The sequence below is a fragment of the Maudiozyma barnettii genome, assembly GCF_903064755.1.
Source record: "Maudiozyma barnettii strain CLIB 1767 genome assembly, contig: KABA2_03, whole genome shotgun sequence".
Taxonomy (NCBI): Eukaryota; Fungi; Ascomycota; class Saccharomycetes; order Saccharomycetales; family Saccharomycetaceae; genus Maudiozyma; species Maudiozyma barnettii.
Window position 1 is genome coordinate 1,309,404 of NW_024545240.1, and position 26,311 is coordinate 1,335,714.

At 35.7% G+C, this 26,311-nt stretch overlaps 16 protein-coding genes across 16 annotated transcripts; 9 read left to right on the forward strand and 7 right to left on the reverse strand.

Annotated features, from left to right (window-relative positions):
* Positions 1 to 179: 179 nt before the first annotated feature.
* Positions 180 to 1,331, forward strand: CTF19 (Ctf19p; the record flags this gene model as incomplete). The annotated part of the gene is made up of 1 exon (XM_041550037.1): positions 180 to 1,331. The coding sequence occupies one exon, from the start codon at positions 180 to 182 to the stop codon at positions 1,329 to 1,331; it is 1,152 nt and encodes a 383-aa protein (XP_041405971.1).
* Positions 1,332 to 1,644: 313 nt separating this feature from the next.
* Positions 1,645 to 2,163, forward strand: EMA19 (Ema19p; the record flags this gene model as incomplete). The annotated part of the gene is made up of 1 exon (XM_041550038.1): positions 1,645 to 2,163. One exon carries the CDS (start codon positions 1,645 to 1,647, stop codon positions 2,161 to 2,163), a length of 519 nt encoding a protein of 172 aa, XP_041405972.1.
* Positions 2,164 to 2,304: 141 nt separating this feature from the next.
* Positions 2,305 to 2,991, reverse strand: KABA2_03S13222 (uncharacterized protein; the record flags this gene model as incomplete). The annotated part of the gene is made up of 1 exon (XM_041550039.1): positions 2,305 to 2,991. One exon carries the CDS (start codon positions 2,989 to 2,991, stop codon positions 2,305 to 2,307), a length of 687 nt encoding a protein of 228 aa, XP_041405973.1.
* A 1,597-nt stretch (positions 2,992 to 4,588) lies between these two features.
* LPD1 (dihydrolipoyl dehydrogenase) lies at positions 4,589 to 6,061 on the forward strand (the record flags this gene model as incomplete). The annotated part of the gene is made up of 1 exon (XM_041550040.1): positions 4,589 to 6,061. One exon carries the CDS (start codon positions 4,589 to 4,591, stop codon positions 6,059 to 6,061), a length of 1,473 nt encoding a protein of 490 aa, XP_041405974.1.
* Positions 6,062 to 6,276: 215 nt separating this feature from the next.
* FCF2 (Fcf2p) lies at positions 6,277 to 6,930 on the reverse strand (the record flags this gene model as incomplete). Its single annotated transcript, XM_041550041.1, has 1 exon — positions 6,277 to 6,930. The coding sequence occupies one exon, from the start codon at positions 6,928 to 6,930 to the stop codon at positions 6,277 to 6,279; it is 654 nt and encodes a 217-aa protein (XP_041405975.1).
* Positions 6,931 to 7,363: 433 nt separating this feature from the next.
* KABA2_03S13288 (uncharacterized protein) lies at positions 7,364 to 8,032 on the reverse strand (the record flags this gene model as incomplete). The annotated part of the gene is made up of 1 exon (XM_041550042.1): positions 7,364 to 8,032. The coding sequence occupies one exon, from the start codon at positions 8,030 to 8,032 to the stop codon at positions 7,364 to 7,366; it is 669 nt and encodes a 222-aa protein (XP_041405976.1).
* A 360-nt stretch (positions 8,033 to 8,392) lies between these two features.
* OSW2 (Osw2p) lies at positions 8,393 to 10,644 on the reverse strand (the record flags this gene model as incomplete). The annotated part of the gene is made up of 2 exons (XM_041550043.1): positions 8,393 to 10,503; positions 10,605 to 10,644. 2 exons carry the CDS (start codon positions 10,642 to 10,644, stop codon positions 8,393 to 8,395), a joined length of 2,151 nt encoding a protein of 716 aa, XP_041405977.1.
* Positions 10,645 to 10,905: 261 nt separating this feature from the next.
* Positions 10,906 to 12,600, reverse strand: SPT8 (SAGA complex subunit SPT8; the record flags this gene model as incomplete). The annotated part of the gene is made up of 1 exon (XM_041550044.1): positions 10,906 to 12,600. The coding sequence occupies one exon, from the start codon at positions 12,598 to 12,600 to the stop codon at positions 10,906 to 10,908; it is 1,695 nt and encodes a 564-aa protein (XP_041405978.1).
* A 981-nt stretch (positions 12,601 to 13,581) lies between these two features.
* Positions 13,582 to 14,676, forward strand: ERG3 (C-5 sterol desaturase; the record flags this gene model as incomplete). The annotated part of the gene is made up of 1 exon (XM_041550045.1): positions 13,582 to 14,676. The coding sequence occupies one exon, from the start codon at positions 13,582 to 13,584 to the stop codon at positions 14,674 to 14,676; it is 1,095 nt and encodes a 364-aa protein (XP_041405979.1).
* A 262-nt stretch (positions 14,677 to 14,938) lies between these two features.
* On the forward strand, positions 14,939 to 17,509 carry MNL2 (putative mannosidase MNL2; the record flags this gene model as incomplete). Its single annotated transcript, XM_041550046.1, has 1 exon — positions 14,939 to 17,509. The coding sequence occupies one exon, from the start codon at positions 14,939 to 14,941 to the stop codon at positions 17,507 to 17,509; it is 2,571 nt and encodes an 856-aa protein (XP_041405980.1).
* A 305-nt stretch (positions 17,510 to 17,814) lies between these two features.
* On the reverse strand, positions 17,815 to 18,657 carry REX2 (Rex2p; the record flags this gene model as incomplete). Its single annotated transcript, XM_041550047.1, has 1 exon — positions 17,815 to 18,657. One exon carries the CDS (start codon positions 18,655 to 18,657, stop codon positions 17,815 to 17,817), a length of 843 nt encoding a protein of 280 aa, XP_041405981.1.
* Positions 18,658 to 19,694: 1,037 nt separating this feature from the next.
* RPL22A (60S ribosomal protein eL22) lies at positions 19,695 to 20,427 on the forward strand (the record flags this gene model as incomplete). The annotated part of the gene is made up of 2 exons (XM_041550048.1): positions 19,695 to 19,706; positions 20,077 to 20,427. The coding sequence occupies 2 exons, from the start codon at positions 19,695 to 19,697 to the stop codon at positions 20,425 to 20,427; spliced, it is 363 nt and encodes a 120-aa protein (XP_041405982.1).
* Positions 20,428 to 20,783: 356 nt separating this feature from the next.
* BMT6 (25S rRNA (uracil2843-N3)-methyltransferase) lies at positions 20,784 to 21,770 on the forward strand (the record flags this gene model as incomplete). Its single annotated transcript, XM_041550049.1, has 1 exon — positions 20,784 to 21,770. The coding sequence occupies one exon, from the start codon at positions 20,784 to 20,786 to the stop codon at positions 21,768 to 21,770; it is 987 nt and encodes a 328-aa protein (XP_041405983.1).
* Positions 21,771 to 22,289: 519 nt separating this feature from the next.
* On the forward strand, positions 22,290 to 23,150 carry PER33 (Per33p; the record flags this gene model as incomplete). Its single annotated transcript, XM_041550050.1, has 1 exon — positions 22,290 to 23,150. One exon carries the CDS (start codon positions 22,290 to 22,292, stop codon positions 23,148 to 23,150), a length of 861 nt encoding a protein of 286 aa, XP_041405984.1.
* Positions 23,151 to 23,370: 220 nt separating this feature from the next.
* On the reverse strand, positions 23,371 to 23,943 carry SND2 (Snd2p; the record flags this gene model as incomplete). The annotated part of the gene is made up of 1 exon (XM_041550051.1): positions 23,371 to 23,943. One exon carries the CDS (start codon positions 23,941 to 23,943, stop codon positions 23,371 to 23,373), a length of 573 nt encoding a protein of 190 aa, XP_041405985.1.
* A 507-nt stretch (positions 23,944 to 24,450) lies between these two features.
* On the forward strand, positions 24,451 to 26,134 carry KABA2_03S13508 (actin; the record flags this gene model as incomplete). Its single annotated transcript, XM_041550052.1, has 2 exons — positions 24,451 to 24,460; positions 25,017 to 26,134. The coding sequence occupies 2 exons, from the start codon at positions 24,451 to 24,453 to the stop codon at positions 26,132 to 26,134; spliced, it is 1,128 nt and encodes a 375-aa protein (XP_041405986.1).
* Between the last annotated feature and the right edge of the window lie 177 nt (positions 26,135 to 26,311).

Consider the following 26,311-nt stretch of genomic DNA (forward strand, 5'->3'; position numbering starts at 1 on the left):
TGGAAACCTTTTTATTAAGCATCGCGAAATTCATTAAGCGCCAACATTTTGTTTGTTTATTATATTTCTGGCGATCCTGTTGAGGTGAAAACTTCGACATTAAAAGCTAGAAAACTCGTTAAAAGGATAGCAAACGATTGTAAATATTTCCTTTTACTACGGATACGAGTGAAACGACAATGGATTTTACTTCAGATTTGAGTAGCGATGTCAATGTGTCCAGAAATGATGGCGGTCACCACAGCTCAAGTTCCAGCTTCCTGGGGATCGCCAATAGAACTACTAAGACGTTACCAACGACAACTGACAAATCAAGCGATTTAGAATTGAACATGCTGAGTGCATCAGATAGAAAACAGTTAAAATTGGAGGATACGAGAGAGAAATTATTATTAGAACGAGAAAAGTTGTTAAAAGAAGTTGATGAGTTGAATATAGAACTTCAAAACACTCCAGAAGGAAATGGTACAGAATTACCACAACCGGAGGAACTCGAAACTGAGGATACGAATGACGAAATTGATCACAATATGGCCAAGACTTTAATGGATTTAATGTCAATATCTTCAAGAAATAACAGGTTTCCAAATATTGATGATAGAAATCAGCTTCCTTCTAATAAAATTGATGGGAACTCTTCAATGCAAGATGAGTTAGCCTCAAAATATGATACTCTACCTCTATTGAATATGAATGTAAGATTAAGATACTTAAGGCAATATTTATATCCGCATATGAAAATGGATATTGTGGAGAGAGTTAACGAAAAATCTAATAAGAAAATTACTGTTACTATACGCTTTTTAAGAAACGTAAAACATATTGTAAAAATAACGTTTATAATGCTATATGATTCATCCGAACAAACTTTACAATCATTTGAAATATCCAAGTTCACCCCATCAACATTGAATTTGAATATGAGATCATTCATAAAAAAACATTCAGACAATCCAACGGCAATATTATTTTGTCTCAGTGAATATGATAGATTGCTTTGGAAGAGACAAGAATTGTTTAGTGGCATTGTTGGAAAATTTCGTTCCTGGATCCAAGATTCGTTTTTTGAGAACCAATCAAATTATATGGATATTGAACGTGAGATTGTCCTTAACAATGCAAACCAGAATAATAATCTTATTAGACTTACAATTAAAATCGAAATACCTGAAGGTTCTGTCATACCCCGCTCAAAAATAAATCTGGAAATATTTGCTGATGGAACGTTGGTCACTAAGCCTGATGTGAATCAAATGTTGTTTGAATTAATGAAAGAGTATGGCTTGAACGCATCTCTTAAACATTTAATACGAGGAGCTCTCTTCCCATGATTCACGCCAATCCAACACAGATATATAACTCCGATAATATGTGGCCAACCGTTAAAATACATTCTCGCACATTCATGTAGTGATATCCTGTTCATTCAGTATCAATTAGTATCTGTTCTATTATCATCTCATCTCGTATAATCAATCACAATTTTCCTTGAACGAGCAATCCGCGTAGCCTGAGAAAGTTGAATAATTTATTTAGAAGTTTTGAGACTTTTTAAACAAATAAGTTTATAAAAGGATACTAACTAGAGAGTGTAATTAATTGAATAACCATTCAACTAGATTGGACACTTATCGAATAGAAGCAATGGGTTGCACAGTACTAACTTCTTCTGCGGAGCAGTTGTTTTACACGGTATATTTTATTATTCATATCCCATTAACGATTTTTATTGATTCTACAATATGTTTCCCACCAATGACTGAGACGCTTAACAGCATGATCGAATGGCACATTGCTGCTAACAACGATTTCTTGTTGTTGGAGAAACCATCTTGGTTCTATTGGATGGTAATCCTTGAGTTAATCTTTCAATTGCCAGCATTTTTCTATTTCATTAAGAATATGACTGTGTTTAATCAGGGAAATAATGATTCTACGAAAGAAGTTAAGGCCCAAAAGTTAACCAAACGTAAGACTGTTGCCAGATTATTAAAATTGTATGGACTGAATGCGTCATTGACCTCGTTGTTCTGCATTTGGGTGATTTATCAACGTGGGTACTATCCGGCCACAGGTCTTCCATTAAATTCCATGGATAAATTTAAATTGATAGCTTACTATACACCAACGTTCCTAATCCCATTACGTCTATGTATGTTATAGTCTGAAAGATCCGTTTGAACGTTTGAGGTGTATTCTTACACAAAATTAAAGTATATTATTATTGATAGTTTATACAAAGTCATTTATATATATATATAAGATAAATGTTTAACAAGTTAATAAACAAGTTCAAAAACCTTCTTATATTAGTAGGGCTAGGGCAGCTAGGACACCGTAAGCTGGAACGTTAGCAATGGCGGCACCGTTCTTATGAGAGCTTGTGGAAGTAGAGTTGTGAGAAGCAGAAGTAGAGTTAGAGGTGGAAGTAGAACCATTGGTAGAGTTACCAGAATTGATACCAGTAGTAGAGTTAGTGTATGTACCGGAAGTAACAGAAGAGGAAGAGTTTGATGAAGAAGTGCTGTTATCTGGGAAGTTAACAACAGTTTCATCGGTGTTAGACACAGCATCAAAGACGACGGATTTACCATCAGAACCTTGACTAGTAGCAAAAGTATAGGTAGCGTTGGAACTACTACCAGAACCTCTGACACCGTAGAAAGTGTCAGAACCCTTGAAGTATAGTTTACTGTTTTGAATGGACCAACCAGCAGTACCTAAACTTTCAGTACCAGTGACGAAAGAACCATCGGTCAAAGAGACGGCGTAAGTACCATCAGAAAGTTTCAATTTACCAGCATCAGTGATAACTTGGTAGTCCTTTTTGGAACCAGAGGTCAATTTTAGCATACCGTTATCTAAGGAGACTTGGAAACCTTGTAAGTCACCACCATTGTTGGTATTGACGATATTGATATCTGGGGTGTCAGCCATGACGGCTTGCAAAGAAGCAAGGACAACAGGTAGTGCAACAGTGAAGAAATTCATTTTTATTTTATTTTAATTTAATTTAATTTAAATAGGTCACAGAGTGAGTATTGATATATACACTAATGAAATAAATACAAAGAAGAAGAGAGGTAAGAGATGTGAAGAATAAATAATAATAAAAAGGATGTTTCGAATTCATCGAGACTGAAATATACTTGCTTTTTATATATTATTTACCTAGTTCCACAGTAGTCTGAAAGAGGAGGTGAGTGGGGGGTGACAACAATAACAATATTTTTTTTAAATATTTTGAAGTCATGTCCATACTAGTATATTTAATTCGAGTTCTCGAGTAGTTACGTGGGAAATATACTTAGTTTTGGCGTTTGTTTAGAAGAATATGGAGTTACAGAACCAGTTTGTAAATACAGTTTTATGTACATTCCGCAGTCAATTTCCACTAAGAGGTATATACTGAACACAGAGGAACGTAGTGCCAACCCCTGTTCTTCGTTAGGAAATAAACTATATCCGGTGAGAAGTTACTTAAATAGAACTGTCAAAACAGATCAGGAGACCAGCCCAGGCACAGACCAAGGCACAGCAAAAAAGAAAATAACCTATATAAATATATATATAAATGTAAATGTAGCCTATAGTGGTGTGTAAGCAGATAGAAGAAAGAGTGCTATATTGTTCCCGCAATTCAACTACAATGCAGCAGTTGTAGCAGTGCCTCAGTGAAAAGGACAACACGTTAGATAAGTATCTGCAGACACAGGCTTTCCAGATCCTCGTATATTGCAACAACCTGAAAGAATAAACGACCACCACTTCAAGAAGAGTTTCAAGAAGTACAAATTTTTCACTTTTTTTTCGTTGCTGCCAAAAAAGGAAAAGGTGTGCAGCAAACACAGTGTGAGAGAGAGAGAGAGAGAGAACTTCAATTCTGGCAAAACATGCTAAATGCAAAGGGTGAAGTAATCTATTATTGGCTGTGAATGCCTGTATATATTCCTATAATTGTATAATTATCCAAATTATTATTATTTATATATATATAATGAGAGCGTGAGTCGGCCATCATGAGCAAGGCAGCCTGTAGACAGAAACGTCTTGTTAGTTCTGGACCCGGACCCATTGTACACAGTTCCTCATAACAAAGCAGTTTCACCCACTGATCACCTTGTTTGTTAGTGGCTATGTGGTGGATGCGATTACCACCTCTACTTCCCTTGCACACCAACCGTTAGTCATGGCCAGTGCTCGCTGTATAGAACTACAAAATTGTATCCTCGATTGAACGATCGTGAGATACGCTGGGCGGATAGCGACTGTCCACATTGTATACAACCATCTCTTATCACCTCTATCTCTATCTCTATCTCTATCTTCTATGTAATTAATAGCAGTGCTAGCAGTGCAACCAATCAACGGTCAGAGTCACACAGCTTTGCGCACTCCGCTCGGCTTCAACCACACTGAAAACTGGAAACTGAAATTACCACCGCCAACAATAAAAAAGGGAAATTATTGGTAATACAAATTCTAGATATAAGTAAACCATTACACGATTTTTACCACTCGAACTCATCATAAAGAGCAGGTATCCAAAGCAAAACAACTATTACATTATTACTATTACATATCAAATATGCTGAGATCAGTGTTTACTAAACAATCTCTGCGTGCATACTCAACAAAAACTCATGATCTAGTGATCATCGGTGGTGGGCCAGCAGGCTACGTCGCCGCCATTAAAGCAGCTCAGTTAGGGTTCGATACTGCCTGTATCGAAAAACGTGGGAAACTAGGTGGTACATGTCTAAACGTCGGTTGTATCCCATCAAAGGCATTACTAAATAACTCGTTGTTCTACCATCAGATTCTAACGGACTCGAAGAATAGAGGTGTCGATGTCGACCCAAAAGCCGTAGGTTTAAACTTTAAAAATTTCATGGCAGCCAAGGAAAAAGTGGTTAATCAGTTGACTGGTGGTGTAGAAATGCTATTTAAGAAGAATAAAGTCACTTATTACAAAGGTGAAGGTGCATTTAACTCAGAAACTGAAGTCCTAGTGAAACCTGTCGAAGGCTTAAAAGATACTGTTTCTGAAGAGGTTATGTTAAAGGCTAAGAATATCTTGATTGCTACAGGGTCCGAAGTCTCTCCATTCCCAGGGATCACAATCGATGAAGAACGTATTGTCTCCTCGACAGGTTGTCTCTCATTGAAGGAAGTTCCAAAGAGATTAGCCATTATTGGTGGTGGTATTATTGGTCTAGAAATGGGTTCTGTTTATAATAGACTAGGTTCAAATGTCACAGTATTAGAATATCAACCAAAGATTGGTGCCTCTATGGATGATGAAGTTGCCACCACTACACAGAAATTATTAAAAAAACAAGGTATTAAGTTCAAATTACAAACAAAAGTCATGTCTGCTACAAGAAATGGCGATATAGTTAACATTGAAATGGAAAACGCCAAGACAGGGGAAAAAGAATCTCTGGAGGCAGATGTCCTATTGGTAGCAGTTGGAAGAAGACCATACGTTCAAGGGTTAAACGCTGAAAAGATCGGTCTAGAGGTTGATAAGAAAGGAAGATTGGTCATTGACGATAAATATAGTACTAAGCATCCTAATATTAAAGTTATCGGTGATGTTACTTTCGGTCCTATGTTGGCCCACAAAGCAGAAGAAGAAGGTATCGCTGCAGTAGAGATCATTAAGACTGGTTACGGCCATGTTAACTATAACAATATCCCATCTGTGATGTATTCTCACCCAGAAGTCGCTTGGGCCGGGAAGACAGAACAAGAATTGAAGGCTGATGGCATAGAATATAAAGTTGGTAAATTCCCATTCATTGCCAATTCAAGAGCTAAGACCAACCAAGATACTGACGGGTTTGTTAAGATCTTGATCGATGCTAAGACTGAAAGATTATTGGGGGCACACATTATTGGTCCAAACGCCGGTGAAATGATCGCTGAAGCTGGGTTGGCTCTAGAGTATGGTGCATCTGCTGAAGATATTGCTAGAGTTTGCCATGCTCATCCAACGTTATCTGAAGCATTTAAAGAAGCTAATATGGCTGCCTTCGATAAACCAATTAACTTCTAATTTATCAATTAATTTTAAGGAAAAAAAAAATGAAAACAAAATTTTAAAAATACTATTCTTCTTCTTTCTATCCACTCTATGAATCATAATAATTTATTATAAAGGGAGCCACATTTAAAAATTCACAATAAAATTGAAATATATATTTATTTATGTATATCGAAAAAGTATAATTTTTTTCATCTCCTCTATCTTTTACTCTTCTTTTTTATTTATTAGTATCTCTTTCTCATGGCTTTACTCTTGTTATAATGACCTCTACGACCACTGCTCTTTTGATCTTGAATCTCTGTAAATTTCCTCTTGAAATATTTCTTACCTGTATCATCTCCCATAAGGGATTCCAAAATAGTAGACTTTCTATCTTTATTCTTAATCCTACTACTATAAAATTCACCTTTACTTTCAACGATTGTACCAACAGAGAAGCGTTCAGGTACTACCCATCTATCCTTCTTATAATGTCTCTTTGGGTCCAAAGCAGCCCTATGTTTAATCAACGTCAGATCTCTCTGTAGTTCTTTACGCTTACTATCACTTGGTTTTGGTATAGTAAACCAGTCATCCTGCGTTTTTTCCTTTTGTACCATCTTTGACTTCACTGTACTCGATTTATCATTCGGTATAACAGTCTTGGTCTTCACCAAGGAATCAAATCCATTGTCAAGTTTTGGTAGTTTGTTCATAGTGATCTCGATATCACGAAATATCTTTTCTGTATCACGTTTATCACCATCAAGTCCCACAATATTGTCATTAGCATCCAAGTCATTATCGACTTGATTAGTTGTGTCCACAGTTGTAGGTGTGCTCTCTTTTGTGACCGACTCTTTCAACGCATTGAAAAGATCATCCATATTGGAATCCATCGTAATTTGCTTGCTCATGACGCTAATTTAGTTCTATATATCCTTATCCTGCTCCTCTGTTCTTGCCTTTTCTAGTTGCAGTCAGACAAGCTCATCGCTATTATATATTATTTGTAGCTCATCAATCTTGAAAATTTTTCGTTTTCTCAAATTTCTATGCCAGGCCTCTCTGCCCCCGGTCAATCAAGAAAAAATGAGGTCAGTAAAGAAGTGATACTAGTACTAAGTACAACAAAGGATCACACCTGGGGGTCAAAACAAATATATATCGTTGTACATATACATTGATGTTCTACTTCTTGATCCTTCTCAAAAACCCATCGAATATACATTGCTAAATAATAATTTCAAAAATGTTTTTGTATTGTGGTATCATTACATATCGAATATCCTACATATATATTGTTTTTGTTTAGTGGGGGTGGGTGGTTCATTATTTCTTTGTATTATCATTATTCGTAGTTGAATTGGTACGTCTCACATTGACGTTCTGTTCACTTAAAGGCAAAACATCACTAGAATACGATTTCTGTAATGTAAACCTATTAGTACTCCCTAGAGCTCCTTTCTTCTTCATAACCAAATTTCTAATCTGTTGAGAAGGTGAATAAAAAGGGTTAGACTTAGTTCTCTTCAATGTAAATCGATCTCTATGTATCCCTATCATATTATCTGGAGGAGCTCTCTTATCAGATATACTATTCTTTCGCGTAGAGTTAGTTGTATGTGATACATAGTTTTCTGTAATAGGTAAAGGTGAGGGTATACTAGCAGTATCTATAGTGGATCTAGTTGTAGCAGTTGTAGCAGGAACGCCGGCTTCAGCATTATCATTTGGTCGACTCACGTCATCATCATCAGTCAACCATTTGCTGAAATCCAGTTCCTCTATCATTTCTCCAAGAAACATGCCATCCTGGTTACCTGCTTTATCTATTAGCAGAAAATCGTCCGCATTGTAGTTATCCATCATTAGATTCCCTGACCCTATGTCATTCTGTTGAATATTGTTATTGCTTGGTATGCTTGTCTTCCCCCTATCTTGATCTTCGGCAGGACCCAGCTCCGTTGTGTCGGCTTTGAACATGTCCAGCAGGTCCATAATTGTAGTGTAATTGTACTATTGGACAGTAAGTAATAAGATTGGTGCTCACAACGAGAAATAAATTCAAAATAAAACTTCTTTATCTAAAATTCTTTTTTCTCCATTTATATATTTATCTGTTTATTTATTTATATTTTAAATATGAGAAAGTAAACACGAACGGGAATTTAAAAAGACGCAAAATAAATCAAAACAATCAATGAAATTTTGGCGCACCTACCGAAATAGTAAGCAGCGAACCTCCCAAAACTCCGTGATTTGAATCATTTTCTGATAGAAAGAGAGAGAGAGAGACGCCAAAAGTTATTGGATTTTTCGTATGAATATATATGTATATATATGTATATATTTATAAACTTATTTATATATTGTGTCAGTTAATTGCGCTAGGGGTTCGTCATGATTCTTGCTGTCGGTAATCTGTAATGTGGTTGTGGGTTCATCTTCTGGGTTGTTTGGTTCGGTAGACTGCTGTTTGTCAAACAATGCCATTATACTTTCTTTATTCTCATTTAATAAATGGAACGTATCGACTACACCAAACCTTGCTGTTGTGAAAGGAAGAACGTCCCCAGTGTTCGCTCTGTTAAGAATCTTGATGTGGTTTAATAAATCCTCACAAGGTTTAGTTGGGAATCCACCCACTAGTCCTCTATGTAAATTTAACCTTCTTTGTAATTTCCAAATATGTGTTTCCTGTGGTGCATACTTTTGTCTAATCTGATTATGTTCTTTCTGAGTGATAATCTTTGATTCATTGATCAATTGTCCATTGATTCTATCGTAATCTTTGGAAAATAGATAATTACTTGTTCTTAATTGCACCTCTAAGGATCTGATACTTTCATTCAATTGAAACCCATTAGAACTGGATGATTTTGAAAAATGATGAGGAATCCCCACTACACCATGAGTCTCAAAGTCAGTTGTCCAAAGCGAATCCTTCAGATAACTGTTATGATCGGTTGATTGTGAACTTGAACCACACATTCCGTTCAAGACTGTTTCACTGGGCAAACTTTGGATTGCAACATTATCGTTCTCTTCTTTATCACTATCATTATTATTTTGATGAGTCGTCTTTTGTAATTCAGATACATCTAGAGAGGTTAAAGAATCTACTTGCTGAGAAAATTTGGTCGACGTACCTGTATCAGTTTCTTGAATCTCGGTTGCAGTAGTATACCCTTCAACATCGATATATAATTTTTCCAATTCTGGTGAGATTGTTGGAAACAATTCATTTGACTCCTCTTTGGGTTTCTCACATTTTGTAGTTGGTGAATCCTTTTGATCTTCTTCAATATCCATTATTATAGTCTTTTCAAACATTGAACTTACTCTTTGACAATGTTTTCCATCGATAGTTAATCCACTCAAACTTAATAATCTAGTATAAAACCCAAATAAAAAATTTAGATTAGAACTAACCATCTTATACTTTTTAGCCAATAAAATAGGTTGATATAATAAGATATGAGCTGGAAATTGAAATCTATGATAAAAACAATAAGCTTCAAATGTCAATGATAAATATTCTGGATGCTCACTAACTGTTACAGTTGCCAAATCGTTACTTCTCCTAACACTTAATTCCACAATCTTATTAAAATCAATCGAAAGTTTCTCTTCAGGCAATAAAAATTTTCCGATATGTGATCCACATTGCATACAACAAATATTCATTAATTCTAATACCAGATCTTTATAAATTTTCATTGTAGATTTAGTTTCTAACAGTTTAACATAATCAAATTGTTCATAAATTATTGATAATATATTCAAAGAAATCTTCGGGATAATAATTTCCCATAACATTAAAGCCATTTGTGTTTTTGATAAAATCTTATTGACTTGTAACCATTTGGAGAGTGTCAATATTTCGCAAAATTTATTTGTAGTTGAATTTATTTGTAATAATTCTTTCTTAACCATCGATTTATTTTGAACCAATTTAGCTTTATCCTCGAAGTTTTGAGAATGATATGTGATCCCCAAATGAATAATACAATGATCATCGTTTACTAAAACGTATGAACCAAGGGATAATTGTCTGCATTCAACATCACAAACAATCGACATTACACACTTAAAATTCCCTTCTAAATGTTCCATTACGATAGGTTCTAATTCACAACCAAAATCTGAACTTACCATCACCACGGTATCCGAATCAATAAATTCGGATAAAAATTGACAATCTGTCTTCAAATCATCTAGAGATATTGGTGCTAATACTAGCACATCTATTTTGTAACGAGTACCATTATTTTCCCCTTCGATCAATTTTTCTCTTAATTCAGGAACTTCTTTGACAAATATATTAGGAGCATAGAAATTTGCGCCAAATTTATAAGATTTCCATGAGACTAAACTATCACTTGAAACATATTTGGAAGATAAAATTATGAAAGCGTTTCCTAAACTTAATCTCCAACCTAGGAATTGTGCTGTCGGTGTTTGGCCCACTAAAAATATAGATTAAAAGACAAAAATAGAATTTTGTTAAACGTTAGTATTTTAGTCAGTCTTCAAAATTGAGAGTAAAAAAATAATAATTGTGACATACCAATCAATGCCGTTAAAGGAGACGACACCTCTTTAGTCATGATACAGTGGATATATGAATTTATTGATTTTTCGATTGTAAAATAAACTGGAACTTCAGTACTTGATAAGATATTATTGAGTTTACCTTGGTGTTATATATATAATAGGTTCTTTTTTGACTATGTTTTGAGTTGTCGGTTTTTAGTATACACAAAAAAACGTCACACATTCAACAACTGCCAAAAAAAAAAGCAATAGTAAAAACCTTGTCGAATATACAATTATTCATATATATATATATATATATCGGATTATAATAATTATTGTATATCTACTTCGTACAATAGTACAGTATCGGTGGAAGTCCCTTGCCAACCCCGATTCCCACTTGTACTAATTACAAATCTACAACTTGGATCTACATAAAGATTTGAAATCGCGCCACCATGATGACCTGGAACGATTAAGAATGGTATATTATTCTTCGGGTCTACTTGAGTATCAAACAATCTAATATTATCTCTTGACCCTACCAGTAAATGTCGTTGATTTGGCATTGATTTCACACAAGTGACAGGTCCCGAAATTGAAGGTAGTTTTAATACCTTTGCAGTTTGACTAGGCATCTTCAAATCGAATTCTTCAATACACGCATTTCTTCTACCTGCATATATTCTATCACCAGAGGCACTCCAACATGCAGAAAAACACCAAGGCGGTATCCCGGGTCCTCTATTGAGAGACAATGCAGGAGATTTACTAATACGTTTATCCCAAATATTAATTGAACCGTTCAGACCCGACGACATGAATGTTGTTTCGTCGTATACTATTCTTAAAGTTTCGTTTGAAATTTCGTCACTCGGCACATGTGTACCGGTCTTGTTGTTATTGTTATTGTTATTGTGATCGTTGCTGTTGTTGTCGTCATCGTCTTCATCATCACCAAATAATGAATCGTCGTCTTCATCGTTATTATCAGGATTATTCTTTTCCGTAGATTGTTGTTGTATTTCAACTGAGGAAAACAACGGTCTATATTCTAAAGATGATAATTCAGAATTACTTCCTTTAAATTCGTTCACAAAAGTTTGCGGTTTATTTAAATCCCACTCGAGAATTCGTTTGTCCCATGACGCACTCATGAACTTATCTTCTTTGTCATTCAATCTCAAGAGATTGACCACTGAAGAATGTTCTTTGAAATAATGGATTGTCGAGCCTTCCATGAATCTAATACTTTGCATTGCTATCCCCCCATTATCTTGTCCACTAAGTAAGAACATGCATTGGCTTTGCACCTCTATGGAGTAAACGGGTGACACTATTGGTTGATAGTCGATTTTATTGTTTTTTTCGATTATATTCATTTGTGCTTTTTTCTGTGGAATTTCATTTTCCCAATAGCCAGTCAAGATCCCTGCATTTGAAATCGATTCGGCCAAGGAATGTTTCTGTAAGATTGTCAAGGATAATTGGCCGTCGATAGAGTTCAATAAGTCATATTTTCTGATGTAACCGTCATCACCCCCTACAAATAAATATTTCAGCCCTTTTGATAGGGACAGCGTATTGATATGTGATTGAATTGGAATGGCCACAGTTGGTATAATATTATAAGCAGATGCAATTTTCGAGGACTGGAGCAAAGAGAGGTAGTAGTCGTGAAGGGCATCCCTCTGAGGGATGGAGTTGGTATCGTCGTCTTTCTGCTCCTCATCCTCGTGCTCCTCATCCTCATCCTCATCCTCATCGACATCCATATCCCCATCCTCATCCTCATCCTCATCCTCATCCTCATCCCCATCCCCATCCTCATTGTCCTTCTCGTCATCGCCGTCGTCGTCCTCATCTATATCGTTCTCATTGTCATTCCCCTCGCCCTCGTCGTCATCGTTGTCGTTCTCTTGCTCCTCGTCGTCATCCAGTTCTTGCAATTCTTCCTCCTCCTCCTCTTCCTCCTCCTCCTCTTCTTCTGCTTCATTTTGGTTCAGAATATCATCTACTTCGTCCATGTCTCTCTCCTTTGCACGCTGTATGCTACTGCGGTGTGACCAACGAAACACCAACTAAACAACAAGTCAATCAAGATATGTCTGTGTACGATCAACAAGCATCTGTTCCACTGTTGTTGTTCCAGTGAAAAATATATATGTCTGTGTAGACAGCAGCTTTCTATATTTTTCATCTTCATCGCCGTAAACAAAGCAAATGCGCGAGATTAGCAGCGCACAAAAGACAGAAAAACTGCCAGCACAGAGTGCAATGTAAGGGTATCAGCCTAAGACCAATATACCATACCATACCCATATTGTATATTGGCCCGATTGCTGTCATGCCCTGTGCTCGAATTCGCATGAGCAAATTTAGCGTGTAGCAAGCAGTCCCTCAGAGGCACAACTCGGTCGAATCCACGTTTGCAGCCGACACACACACAAAGCTTACCCGGGTGGACGTCCGTATAGTCCAGGGCACGGACCACACCAATTCTGTATAGTCTGTCTGCCGGCGAATGTGTGGGTGCAGGCTATACGACACGACGACACGGCACAGGACGCGGTACACTGCACAGTGCTCTCTCTCGTATAGCAGTTGCTGCGATTCGTTTAAAACACATTCTGCTCACACTCGGTTCGTTGCGTGCACTCCTCCACCTGTGTCTCTGCGACAGCAAGAATTAGCTCGTTTAGCTCACTGTGCCGGAAATACATTCGCCATCGTGCTATAGTGCCACAGCTACAGCGACCGCTTGCTATGCGCAAATTTCGGGCTTCGTCGCCTCGTTTAACAAATTTTCACATTGCAGACAGAGATGGTCGTCTATTGCGATTAACAAAGCATTTTCCACTGAATCTCTGGATATATATAAGGACAGGTGAATCATTCAGATGTACATTGCGTTCCTACAACCTGGATCGTCTACATTACATGCCTGTATTATATCCCGGTATAAATAGCAGTACTTAAATACGTAATCACGACATCTCAAGCACACAATGGATTTGGTTCTGGAAGTCACAGACCGTTATGTGTTTGATCAAATATACACTAAATTGTTTCCTGTTTCACTGGCTGAAAACATCCCATCTAAATGGCTGTCTCTGCTGGACTTGAACGACGGTTTCATCTCCAAAAACTCCACTCTGCTGCTACAGACTCTGGACTACAAAAATAACCTGCCACGTATCAATAAAGAAATTTATGGCCACACTCCATTCTTGCGTGACTTCACCAATTCCACTTTCCAATCGCTGTTCCCAAGATACAACATTCTAAGAGAATTCGTCTCCTTATGCCTGATCACCACCGTCTTCGGCTGGCTGCTGTACTTATCGATGGCCTGGATGTCCTACATCTTTGTCTTCGATAAGACGATCTTCAACCATCCAAGATACTTGAAAAACCAAATGTACCAAGAAATCCATCTAGCGTTGACTGCTATCCCCGTCATGTCCGCCCTGACCGCCCCATGGTTCGTCCTGGAATGTAACGGACATTCAAGACTGTATTTCAACAACCCAAACAAAAACTGGCATAACTACCTGATCGAAGTCTGCGCTTTCATCTTCTTCACCGACTGTGGTGTCTACTTCGCTCACAGATGGTTGCACTGGCCTCTGGTTTACAAGTACCTACACAAGCCTCATCACAAGTGGATCGTTTGTACCCCATTCGCTTCCCACGCGTTCAACCCATTCGACGGGTACGGGCAATCCATCTCCTACCACGTCTACCCAATGATCTTCCCTCTACAGAAACTGATTTATCTAGGTTTATTCGTCTTTGTCAACTTTTGGACCATCATGATTCATGACGGTAATCACATGTACAACAATAAGGTCGTGAACGGGACTGCGTGCCATACCGTTCACCATCTGTACTTCAGTTACAACTTCGGTCAATTCACCACATTGTGGGACAGACTGGGTGGTTCCTACAGAAGACCAGAGGACTCGTTGTTCGATCCTTCTCTAAAGAACGATTCTAAAGTATTGGAAGAACAATTGAAGGACGTCGACAAAGAAATGAAGGAATTGGAGGGGGACTTGGATGAAAGAGTCTACGATGACCATATCAAGAAGAATAATTGAATATTTAGAACCTTTTTTTATACATTTTATATATACTTACATATATATATACACACTTCTAATGTTTCTTTATCCACTCTACATATACACTCTTGCTTTTATTGGCTTCGTTTCGTTTCTGTCTTGAAAATTTCATCTGCATTTGTCCTTGGCACATTTATATAAGCGAAGATGCGTCTGGGATATACACAGGTAAAAAGAAAAGTACACGACATCACATGAACGACTATTACAACGAGACACAGAGGTATACAACCGGAGAATGAGCATCTCGAAGCTGTTTCTCGCAACAGTACGCAAATTGAGATCCGTGCTGCTACTGACAGTCACCATCTCGACCCTATTCTACTACACTTTCCAGAATGAAATCGATATCTTGAACTCATACGCAGAAAACGAATATTTGCCATCGATCAATAACGACCATTTGGAACACTCTGCTGCGCAGACCTCGGACCTCATTTCGAATTTGCGATCGGTCAACAAGCCACAGGACGGGATCGATCTCGTACAGCAAGGTGTCCAGCAGTTGCCACCACCAGCACCCGCTAAAGAGAACGATGAAGATTCAAGTAGCAAGACAAGTGTGGATTTGGCAGATCCGTTGGTGTTGAAGGAGAAAAATAAATATTTCCCATTGTGGTTGAAATCTCCAACGACAGACCCCACGGTTCCATTGGATCTGGACGATGTGGAATTGTCGATGCAAGAGTTGACGAATTATAAAGAAAAATACCCTTTGATGTATGAAGTGAGCTTGTCTTCGTTTTATCAATCAACCTCAAAACCTTCAACGAAACAGAAAGATACTTTACACAAGGTTCAAGCGCATCTATATGATGCCGATGACGAATCCAGGGATCCTTTGGGTTATTCTCAAGACAAAGAGGAGATTCATAATATCTTGTTGAAATCATGGGATCAACAGAAATTATATCTGTTGTCCATAGATCACGACTCGACTTGGCCCATAGACGAGGTCGATATCATGGACACTCTGTATCTCATGGAAGAACACCTGTTGTTTCAAAAGATAGTGACCACTGTAGAGGCAACGGATTTTAAGATCCCACCGTTGGAGATGGAAATCATCCACGTCGTGGACTTATCAACAAGACTACTGGGCGGATTGATATCTGCTTATGAACTGTCGCAAGAAAAAATCCTTTTGACAAAGGCGAAAGAATTGGCAGATTTCTTATTGAGGGCATTTGATACTCCAAACAGAGTGGAACTTTTACAATATTCTTGGAAAACTCCTTTTAAGAATAGATTCGCTTATATGGACGCCTCCGTCGCCGATTTAGTGAAGATGGCCTCAGAATTTACAAAATTGACTCAATTGACAGGCTCAAACAAATATTTTAATACAATGTTGCATATCCTAACCATGATAATTAAATCGACAGAATATTTGAATATCGATTCCATTTTCCCAGATAATATCGATGCATCAACTTGTTCTTTAGTTACATCGGAGGACGTTCAGAAAGGCGATCATCAACGTGACTCTAGAATCATGAAAAGTATTGATGAAAATTTGAAATTCATTCATTGTCATCAATTGACTTATTTCCCAGAATCTTCCACCACTTACAAATTAGACTCGAAATTGTTACCTTTATATGATATTATTTCTCAACTATATGCTTTGACTCAAACTGATTTGTTGGACGTTTCAGATACTACGACTTCAACAAACTCTTCATATCTATTTCATTCTTCAATGGAACAAATGAATAAATTTTTCAAATTTCAACCAATGCATCCGGAAATCGGATTCGATGATGATTTCATGGTTATGAGTAATTTAAATATAAACCCTATCTTTTCGCCATCCACAAACGATTTGGCAATTCAGTTAAGAAGAGACTTCACATTCCACCCTGAATCATGTACCCTGGGGGCCACATTGGCATACGGGTCCAAATTGTTTCCCAAAGGTTATGATGACGACATTTCCAATAAATATGAAATGAACTTGGCTAGTCAATTGACTACGACTTGTTTCAAACTGGCCATGACCCAAGGTGCTGCATTGGCTGAAATGGCATTAGACCCTTGTATCACTAATGATTGTATCTTTAATAAAGATGATAAAATGAAGGATATTAGAGACGGCCGGTATGTGGGATTTGAAAATGGTTTCCCTAAGGATACAGTGGTGGAACTGATGAAGACAGATACAAGTAAAGACACCAACAAGAAAATAAAGAGATCAATTCTGGATTCATCAAAGGAAATATTGAATGAAGTCATTCATGTGAAACCTTTGGAAGATGATGACCTGGATGAAAATAAACCCTTATTTGCCACAGATAACAGTGATGATGTAGCTAGTATGGATGATACGATTACAAAATCGTTTAATTTTATTAAGGATGAAAACTTTATGAATATACTTCTCTCAGATGAGGATATTGATGAAAAGATGCAGACTTGGAAATCAGATCCAGAGAGATCCTTATGGATTAATAGTGTCAATAATAGTACTCTATTATCACCAAATCTGATTAAATCTATTTTCTTCATGTATAGAACCACAGGTGATGAGAAATGGAGAGAGATGGGTCGTCAATTGAAGGTTCAAATGTTGGCTACAATGGAAAAGACTAATATGGGTGCGAAGGGGACATGGAGGATAGCAGATTTGAATAAGAAAAATGTTGCATTACCTAGTTATTGGTTTTCACAAACTTTAAAATATTACTATCTATTATTTAGCGATCCTTCAAATTATTCATTGGATGAATATATTTATACGGAAGGTGCACATTTGTTAAAGAGACGTGTCGTGGAACCACCAACTATGCGGGACATGGAACAATTATAACAATTTCACAAATATTTTTATTATTTTAAAACAAGAACCAATTGGGTAGGTATAATACAATTAGCATATAAGCATATATACATGATTAATTTCATTTAATTTAACAACAATTCATTAAAATGTCGGATTCCATGAATACATCCTTCCAAAGGAAGAACAACTATTAAACGATACTAATATTACATAATATAATCAATTAAATTGATTATATGGTAAAATAAAAAAAAACTAAAAGATAAAACTAAAACTAAAAATGAAATGAATAAAACATTAAACGGTCATCAAAAGAAAAGAAAAAAATAGGATTAATTTTCAGGATCTATTTTTCTCTTTTTTGGGTCAGATTCTTTATCAGATTCCTCAATAGGACGTTTCTTTTCAATGGCATTAAAAATATCTTGATTTTCTTGTTCCTTTATCTCTGCTTTTCTCATATCAACAAATTCTTTTGTCTCTTCTGGAGACTTCAAGTAATGCTCATTGTACCATTCTAATTGAGCAATACTCTCTAATATATCCTTCTTTGCTGTATGTGCAGTTTCTTTCTTTGGGAAAACATAGACGATATCTGGGTTGAATCTTCTACCGACCTCCATTATAGTACTAACGTCAATTAATCTATAGAATAAATGATTGATGACCTTTGGGAATTCTTTCAACATGAAAAGTCTATCCATATGAATTGAATTACCTGCCAAAATCCCTACGTTTCCATCTGGGATATATTTCTTAATATATTTTAATAATTCTTCTTCAACTTGTTCTTTAGTCTTAGTACTCTTTAGGACTTTTTCAGTTAATCCACTAGAACCGTGATGTTCAACACACCATTCATCCATCTTGTCCATAATAGATTTATCGCAATGAATAACACTTTCATAACAATTGTTATTTTCTTTATCGACAATATTCAAATTACCATCTGTAATGACACAACATATTTCAATAATATGATCATTTTTATGATCTAAACCGGTCATCTCACAATCAATCCAAACAATCGGTTTGGAGATTCTACCTTTAGAGTCCCTTAAGATAGTTCCTTTAACCAATTTTTTGGTAGTTTGTTCCGCTAGATGTCTCACTTGAGTAGATGGACCATTTCTAACGATTTTTTGTTGTACTAATGAGATGATGTTTCTAAACATATTTTTCAAGTTTATATGAGGTAAATAATGACTATTGTGTAGGGTCTGTTATATGGGGTTTGTTCTATTAACCGTTTAGATCCTAAAAACAACTGTATATATATAAAACAAGACGATGAAACTTCTTATATATATATTATCGATCACAAGTTTCTGTGTCGTTTTCTTTGTTTACATAACTTTGGCTTAATAATCACTGTAACCGGAACAACGTTCTGCTTATTTAATTCATTTTTGTTGTTTTTGTTTTGTTTTCATTTTTCTTTCTGTGTCCGCACGTTGTCTTCTGTGAGAGAAGAGAATTGTTTACTCAAAACGGTAAAGAGAAGGGTCTGCCCATTGCCAAATCTCTGACAATTATTGGGAATGTTATTCACCATTGGTAAGGTGCTGTTTTTGTTGAGTGCTCATATTAGTAGTAGTCGTTGTACAACTGTTGTGTGTATGTGTATAATTTGTTTCAAAAATACATCTAATGAGACGTTATAAATACACAAATCTACATAAATAAAGAGAGAGTCAATAACTCTATAACATTACAAATATAGACAATACGATGATCTCTTACGTAGTTTTCACGACAGCATACCACAATCATAAATAGCAAATTAGTGTAGTCTCTTCTATAAATAATCTAATATATTTCTTGTTTCAAACTGTGCATCTATCCTTGTTAGATTAATGTTTCAAAATTGTAACAGTGATAAATATATGTGACTGTTTGGTTTTACATCCGTACACCCTGCTTTAACATCCGTCCACCAGCATTAAGTTTTCTGTTTCTTCATTTTTTTATTTTTCTTTATAACTGAAACCGCTTCGTCATGTGAATACTTCACATTAGAGAATTCGATCAAACAACGCGTTTAATGATTTTCATTCAATTTACATCTTTAATGAAATTGAAATATCAATTTCAATAATATACATACATTTAACATAGGTATTTTATTATATCTACTTATTCTGCAGCTAACTTTCTTATATTAGACTTCTCAAAGTAAACCGTACACTACAACCAAGAATAATCAGTTAAAATGGCTCCAAACGTATGTCAAATAACATAAAGATTTCCCATTTATCATATGTTGTTTCCTTTTGCTTAAATTAACAAAACAAGCTTCAATCCAATTAATTAAATATTTATGAATAAATATTAGGGTGGATATATGTTTTCCCAATCCTACTCTACCTATGCATCAGTCCGGACTAATATAATGTAATTTTTTTCTTATATTGTTGTGCTATGCTGTATTTTAAAAATTCACTCTTTTCCAATTATTTCATTTAATATTAAGTATTTTTTGAAATTGATGTGATTGTTAATAGCAGTAGGCAAGATATGTAAAAAACAATTTGAAAAATGATTAGTTACTAACAAATTTTTTAAAATTATTATTTTAATCATTATTATTACAGACTACCAGAAAGCAAAAGATTGTCAAGACCTTCACTGTCGACGTTTCCTCTCCAACCGAAAACGGTGTCTTCGACCCAGCTTCCTACGCCAAGTACTTGATCGACCACATCAAGGTCGAACATGCTACCGGTAACCTAGGTAACGCCATCACTGTCGAAGAAGATGGTTCCGTCGTCACCATTGTTTCTACTACCAAGTTCTCTGGTAAGTACCTAAAGTACCTAACCAAGAAGTACTTGAAGAAGAACCAATTGAGAGACTGGATCAGATTCGTCTCTACCAAGACTAACCAATACAAGTTGGCCTTCTACCAAGTCACTCCAGAAGACGAAGAAGAAGACGAAGAATAAGTGCATTTTGCCTAAAAAACTGAATATTTAATCTCAAAATTTTTTATGTATTTTCTATTTTTAATCAATTAATCACTTTTTCATCATTCTTTTCTTCAATCAAGATCACAAGGGTACTTTCATAAATATATATACAGCATTTATTATACCAATATATATCATCCAATAATATATTATTAAATTCGTTTCGATAGTATTTTATCCTATAGATACATAATTTTAAAATAATAAAAATTTTGATTGTACTTATTAAAGAAGGCATCGCAAAAAAAAATTCATAAGCACTATTTTTACTTGTACCTCGAATAATATATATATATATATATATAATTAAGTGTATATATCCAATCAATATAATGTCATCGCAACTACCGGAACACAATGAAGCTAGTTTACCACCTCAAGAAGTCCTTGATCTTTTCAAAAGAACATTTGACCATGAATTGTATGGAAATGATGGTGATGATGAAAACGATGAGAGCTCCGGTCTAGAGAAATTACAAGCACAAATCCAAGAAGTTAAATCACATTTATACGATAGAGATTATATTGGTGCATTTGATAACGATACAAAGAGAGTAGCGTATTGTTGTCGATGGTCGCCTGCAAGAGCTCTAGGTTATGCATCATTATTCTCTCACTTCGAATCCATCACGAATATTCTTACATGTCACGAACAAGAGGATAAATCGGTATTATGTATAGGTGGTGGTGCAGGTGCAGAATTAGTGTCAATTGCATCTATCTTTACCCCATCTAGACCATTTATGTCGAAATACTCTAAGAAGAGTGAAGATGGTGGAAAGACAGTATCAAATGGGAAATTGAATTTACATCTTGTAGATATTGCCGAATGGGATCATGTAACAGATAGACTATTGAAGCAAATCGAGACTCATTGGCTTTATAGTAATGAATTTGAATCATTCAATGTAAATTGTGAACTTAATGATGTATTAAAAATGGACTCCAAGGCATTACAATTGAATAAACTTGATTTAATAACGTTATTGTTCACTACCAATGAATTATTTAAAGAACAAAAAGCTGGAAGCATAAGGTTTTTACAAAATTTAAACAAGAATTGTCAAAAGGGCTGTCTTCTATTAATTGTGGAGAGTGCCGGATCTTACAGTCATATTACTATTGGTACAAAGAAATTTCCATTACAATTTCTCATTGATATGATCCTATGTGGGCAAAGAGGCCAGGAATCTAAAGGTGACTGGGAGATCGTCGATCAGGACGACAGTACATGGTATAGATGTGGTACCAAACTAGACTACCCGATCAAGCTTGAAAACATGCGTGTATTCTACAGACTGTACCGTAAAAAGAACTGATTGCATAGCAATATCTGAACCCATATTAACAGTAACTGCACAACATCACACTACTATATATATATGTATATATTCTGTATTCTGAGACTGAATCATTGTTTTGTATAATCTGACAGAAATTCAGCTGTCAAAAAGCATAAAATTTTAGCAAAACGTGGAAAATTCACGCACGGTGCAACAAATATCAAAACAACAAGTCAGTCGGTCGGTTGGTATAATAATAATTCTCTTTCAAGTAAATTAATTAATGGACGCGGAAGAACAAGAAGAAGAAGGAAGTGGTTTGTGTGATAAGACGAAATAGAAAGATAGGATAAAGATTTGTGATAATCTACTCTTTGTCTGTTGGTTTATTTTGCGAGAGTTGATAAACTGTGAGAATTTGTTGCTGCATTTTTAAAATATTGACACAGTGTGTGATTATTGATTGATATTTGGATAACAAGGAAGATTGAAGGCAAATAAACGAATCATTATATTAAAGATCTTTTAAAATACAAGGAATTTCTGTTAGCAGTCATGGTATCGAGTTCGAGTTCAAGTTCAGGAACTCAGGGGACAGGATCAGATACACATCCACCTCGTTCGCGAGCATCCTTTAGAGTGATGATCAAATCACGAATCAAACAACCTCAATTTTATTGGTTTTTAGGCCATTTCTTTACATTATACCATTTTATTCGGTTCCATCTTTCACTCTTTTCTGTTAGATCACAGATATACCATTACAAGATGTCATTATTCTATATATCGATTACTTATGGGATTGTCCTGTATCAATTCTATAAGAGTGGACAATTGAAAATGGATACAACAAGCTTGAGACACAAGATAAAGACTTTAGATAATTTACAATATTTTATTATGTTGACCGCATTATGGATATGTTCAGTAATGACTGATAGTATTGTCTTGAATGGTGTGACATATTCTCCTGTGATTTATTCATTATTCCATTGTTTAAATTATTTTAAAGAAAATTTATTACCTTTCTTACCAATCAATAGTTCATTAAAGAATTTGATCAACAATAATATTACTAGGTTTATTTCGAGTTATAATGCCCAATTTTTAGCAATGGCTCAAGTGATTGAGATTATTTGTAGTTTACGTTCTGGACTGATAGATTTACCAATGGCATTATTTAGATTCTTAACTCGATTTAATCTAACGTCCATTTTAAAATTATGGTCTATTGTGATTTATATTTGGTTTTTTAAACTAAGATATTTACAAAATGCTAAAATAAGAGAGATCACTGCACAATACATTCAACAATTAGATCAATTATTAGTTACAAAATTACCACAAAATATTTTAACTAAATGGTACGCTTATAAACATATTATCAAATCGCTATTCATGATGTTACCTGTGTGACGAATAAAATAAAAAGTAACGAATTGAATAGAATAGAAAGTAAAAAACACAATTGGAAGTATCCTTTTGAATAGCTGCAGGACAATTAGTAATTGATATATTTTCATACGTACTAGTTTCGTATTTTGTATTATCTCCAATTTTATTTTATTTTATTTTATTTTCAGATTACGTAAAACATAAACAAAACAAAAAAAATATCATTATTAAAGAATAGTATTTACCTATATTTGTATTTAACTTGATTATCACCTCTTTTTTCCCTCTTGGTTTGTCTTTTAGACTTTGTCTCCACTGGGGAATCTTCAGATTTATCATCTACCTTGGCAGAATTCTTTGAACCTGATCCACCAAAATATTGTTGTTTTAAGCCGTATAATTTAAAACAGATATAAATTGGACAAACCCATAGCACATACCACAATTTGTTAGAATTGAACAAAATTCTCCCAACATTAGCAAACAACGATAGGTATATTAAATCAAACAAATATTGCAACAAACCATCACTTTGAGATAGATCTAACCCTTCCTTCACGATCTTCTTCGAACCTGTTTGTGGATCCACTATAATACGAGGTCTACCGGATAATTCAACAGTATAGAGACTCCCCAGTAGCGGGGCATTCAAAAGTAACCATCTGAAAGTGGTTCCCGTATATGTTGCATCAGTACCCTTAGAGTAAACTGCACGTAATAAAGATAGAACCAATACTGGAACGGCTATCTTGTAGAGATCACTTAGGATCTTAATATTAGTTTGGACCTGTTTCTTGCTTGCTTTACCGGCCATTCCTACACTTGTATACCTCCGTGCTCCCTGTCTCTCGGCAAGTAGATAACAGACATCAAAACCTATCCCTAGTCGTATTTCATTCACCCCATCTTGATATATCCAACGGTTGCTGTTGTGCTTAATGAACTTCTTCTCTCTCAGCTTGCGTCACAGACATTGGCAGTTTTGAAACTTCACGTGACCAGAGAAACCCCGGGTAATCTCCCAGCTTATTCCGCCACTAACAGGGAAAAAGGGGCAAAACGAAAATTTTGGCGGTGAAATTTCCAAGACGAAAAAAGTGAAATTTCGTTATGCGTTGGGAAGTAGGATTGGCAAAGTAAGAGGAATTGTCCAGTCGAGCAATAACAACAACAACAACCATTGGGAGACGTAACATCTAGTGATAAGAGCAGAGGTAACAAGAGTATTGTTGTTCATTTAAGGTGTGTTGGATTTGCCGATAATTATTTCATTATACAATAGTACATTGGAATAACATAAATATATATAGATATTATAAACATGGATTCTGGTATGTGAAAATTATGAACTTGGAAACGCGTATTTCCTATGTTACATATTTGATTTGAAGGTTATTAGAGTGGGTTGTTGTTGTTTTTGAAATTTTCTGGTTCAAGATTAATCATAATGTGATTTGTATGCAAACTGCAATACTGTCAATGATGATTACTGTGAGAATATTATTTCAGGATGAAGGGATTTTGTTTTATTCTTTTTTGTGATTTTACCACAATGATCTAGAACCCTTTTGGTAATCAAATATGTTTGATTCTTAGTGATACTATATTAGCATCATTCTGTTATTATGCTAGTAACCATATGGAAGCAGTATTATTGAATATGGTTATTTGTGGATGATCTGAACCTCCTGAAATTTTACCCGTTGAAAGTGATATCGTACCTGGAATAATCAATTTCTTTATTAACTTTTAATTCAGTATGAATGCGTATCTTTTAACGCTGTTTATTTTCATGAATTTTTAATTTACTAACAAATTTTTATTATATATTTCATAAATTAGCATTTTCTTTTGCTGTTTGATTGGATTATAATGTATTATATTTAGAAGTTGCTGCATTAGTTATTGATAACGGTTCTGGTATGTGTAAAGCCGGTTTTGCCGGTGATGACGCTCCTCGTGCCGTCTTCCCATCTATCGTTGGTAGACCAAGACATCAAGGTATCATGGTTGGTATGGGTCAAAAGGACTCTTATGTCGGTGATGAAGCTCAATCCAAGAGAGGTATCTTGACTCTACGTTACCCAATTGAACACGGTATCGTTACAAACTGGGATGATATGGAAAAGATCTGGCATCATACCTTCTACAACGAATTGAGAGTTGCCCCAGAAGAACACCCAGTTCTATTGACTGAAGCTCCAATGAACCCTAAGTCTAACAGAGAAAAGATGACTCAAATCATGTTTGAAACTTTCAACGTCCCAGCCTTCTACGTCTCTATCCAAGCTGTTCTTTCCTTATACTCCTCTGGTAGAACCACTGGTATCGTCTTAGATTCTGGTGACGGTGTTACTCACGTTGTTCCAATCTATGCCGGTTTCTCCTTGCCTCACGCTATTCTAAGAATTGATTTGGCCGGTAGAGATTTGACCGATTACTTGATGAAGATTCTTTCCGAACGTGGTTACTCTTTCTCTACTACTGCTGAAAGAGAAATTGTTCGTGACATCAAAGAAAAATTATGTTATGTCGCTTTGGATTTCGAACAAGAAATGCAAACCGCCGCTCAATCTTCCTCCATTGAAAAGTCCTACGAATTGCCAGATGGTCAAGTTATTACCATCGGTAATGAAAGATTCAGAGCTCCAGAAGCTTTGTTCCATCCATCTGTCCTAGGTCTAGAATCATCCGGTATCGATCAAACCACTTACAACTCCATCATGAAGTGTGATGTTGATGTCCGTAAGGAACTATACGGTAACATCGTCATGTCCGGTGGTACTACTATGTTCCCAGGTATTGCCGAAAGAATGCAAAAGGAAATCACTGCTTTGGCTCCATCTTCTATGAAGGTTAAGATCATTGCTCCACCAGAGAGAAAGTACTCTGTCTGGATTGGTGGTTCTATCTTGGCTTCTTTGACTACTTTCCAACAAATGTGGATCTCAAAGCAAGAATACGACGAAAGTGGTCCATCCATCGTTCACCACAAGTGTTTCTAAGCATCCTCGTAAAGAAAATTTAAAAGAAACATCTCTTTTGTTTTTCTTGAATAAAACAACTTTTCAGGATCTTTTCTTCACTAACTCTAACTCACTTTTGTATATATATATAACTATATATAATTATATATGTATATACTCTGTATGAACTAATCGTATACAAGCTTTTAAGAACGA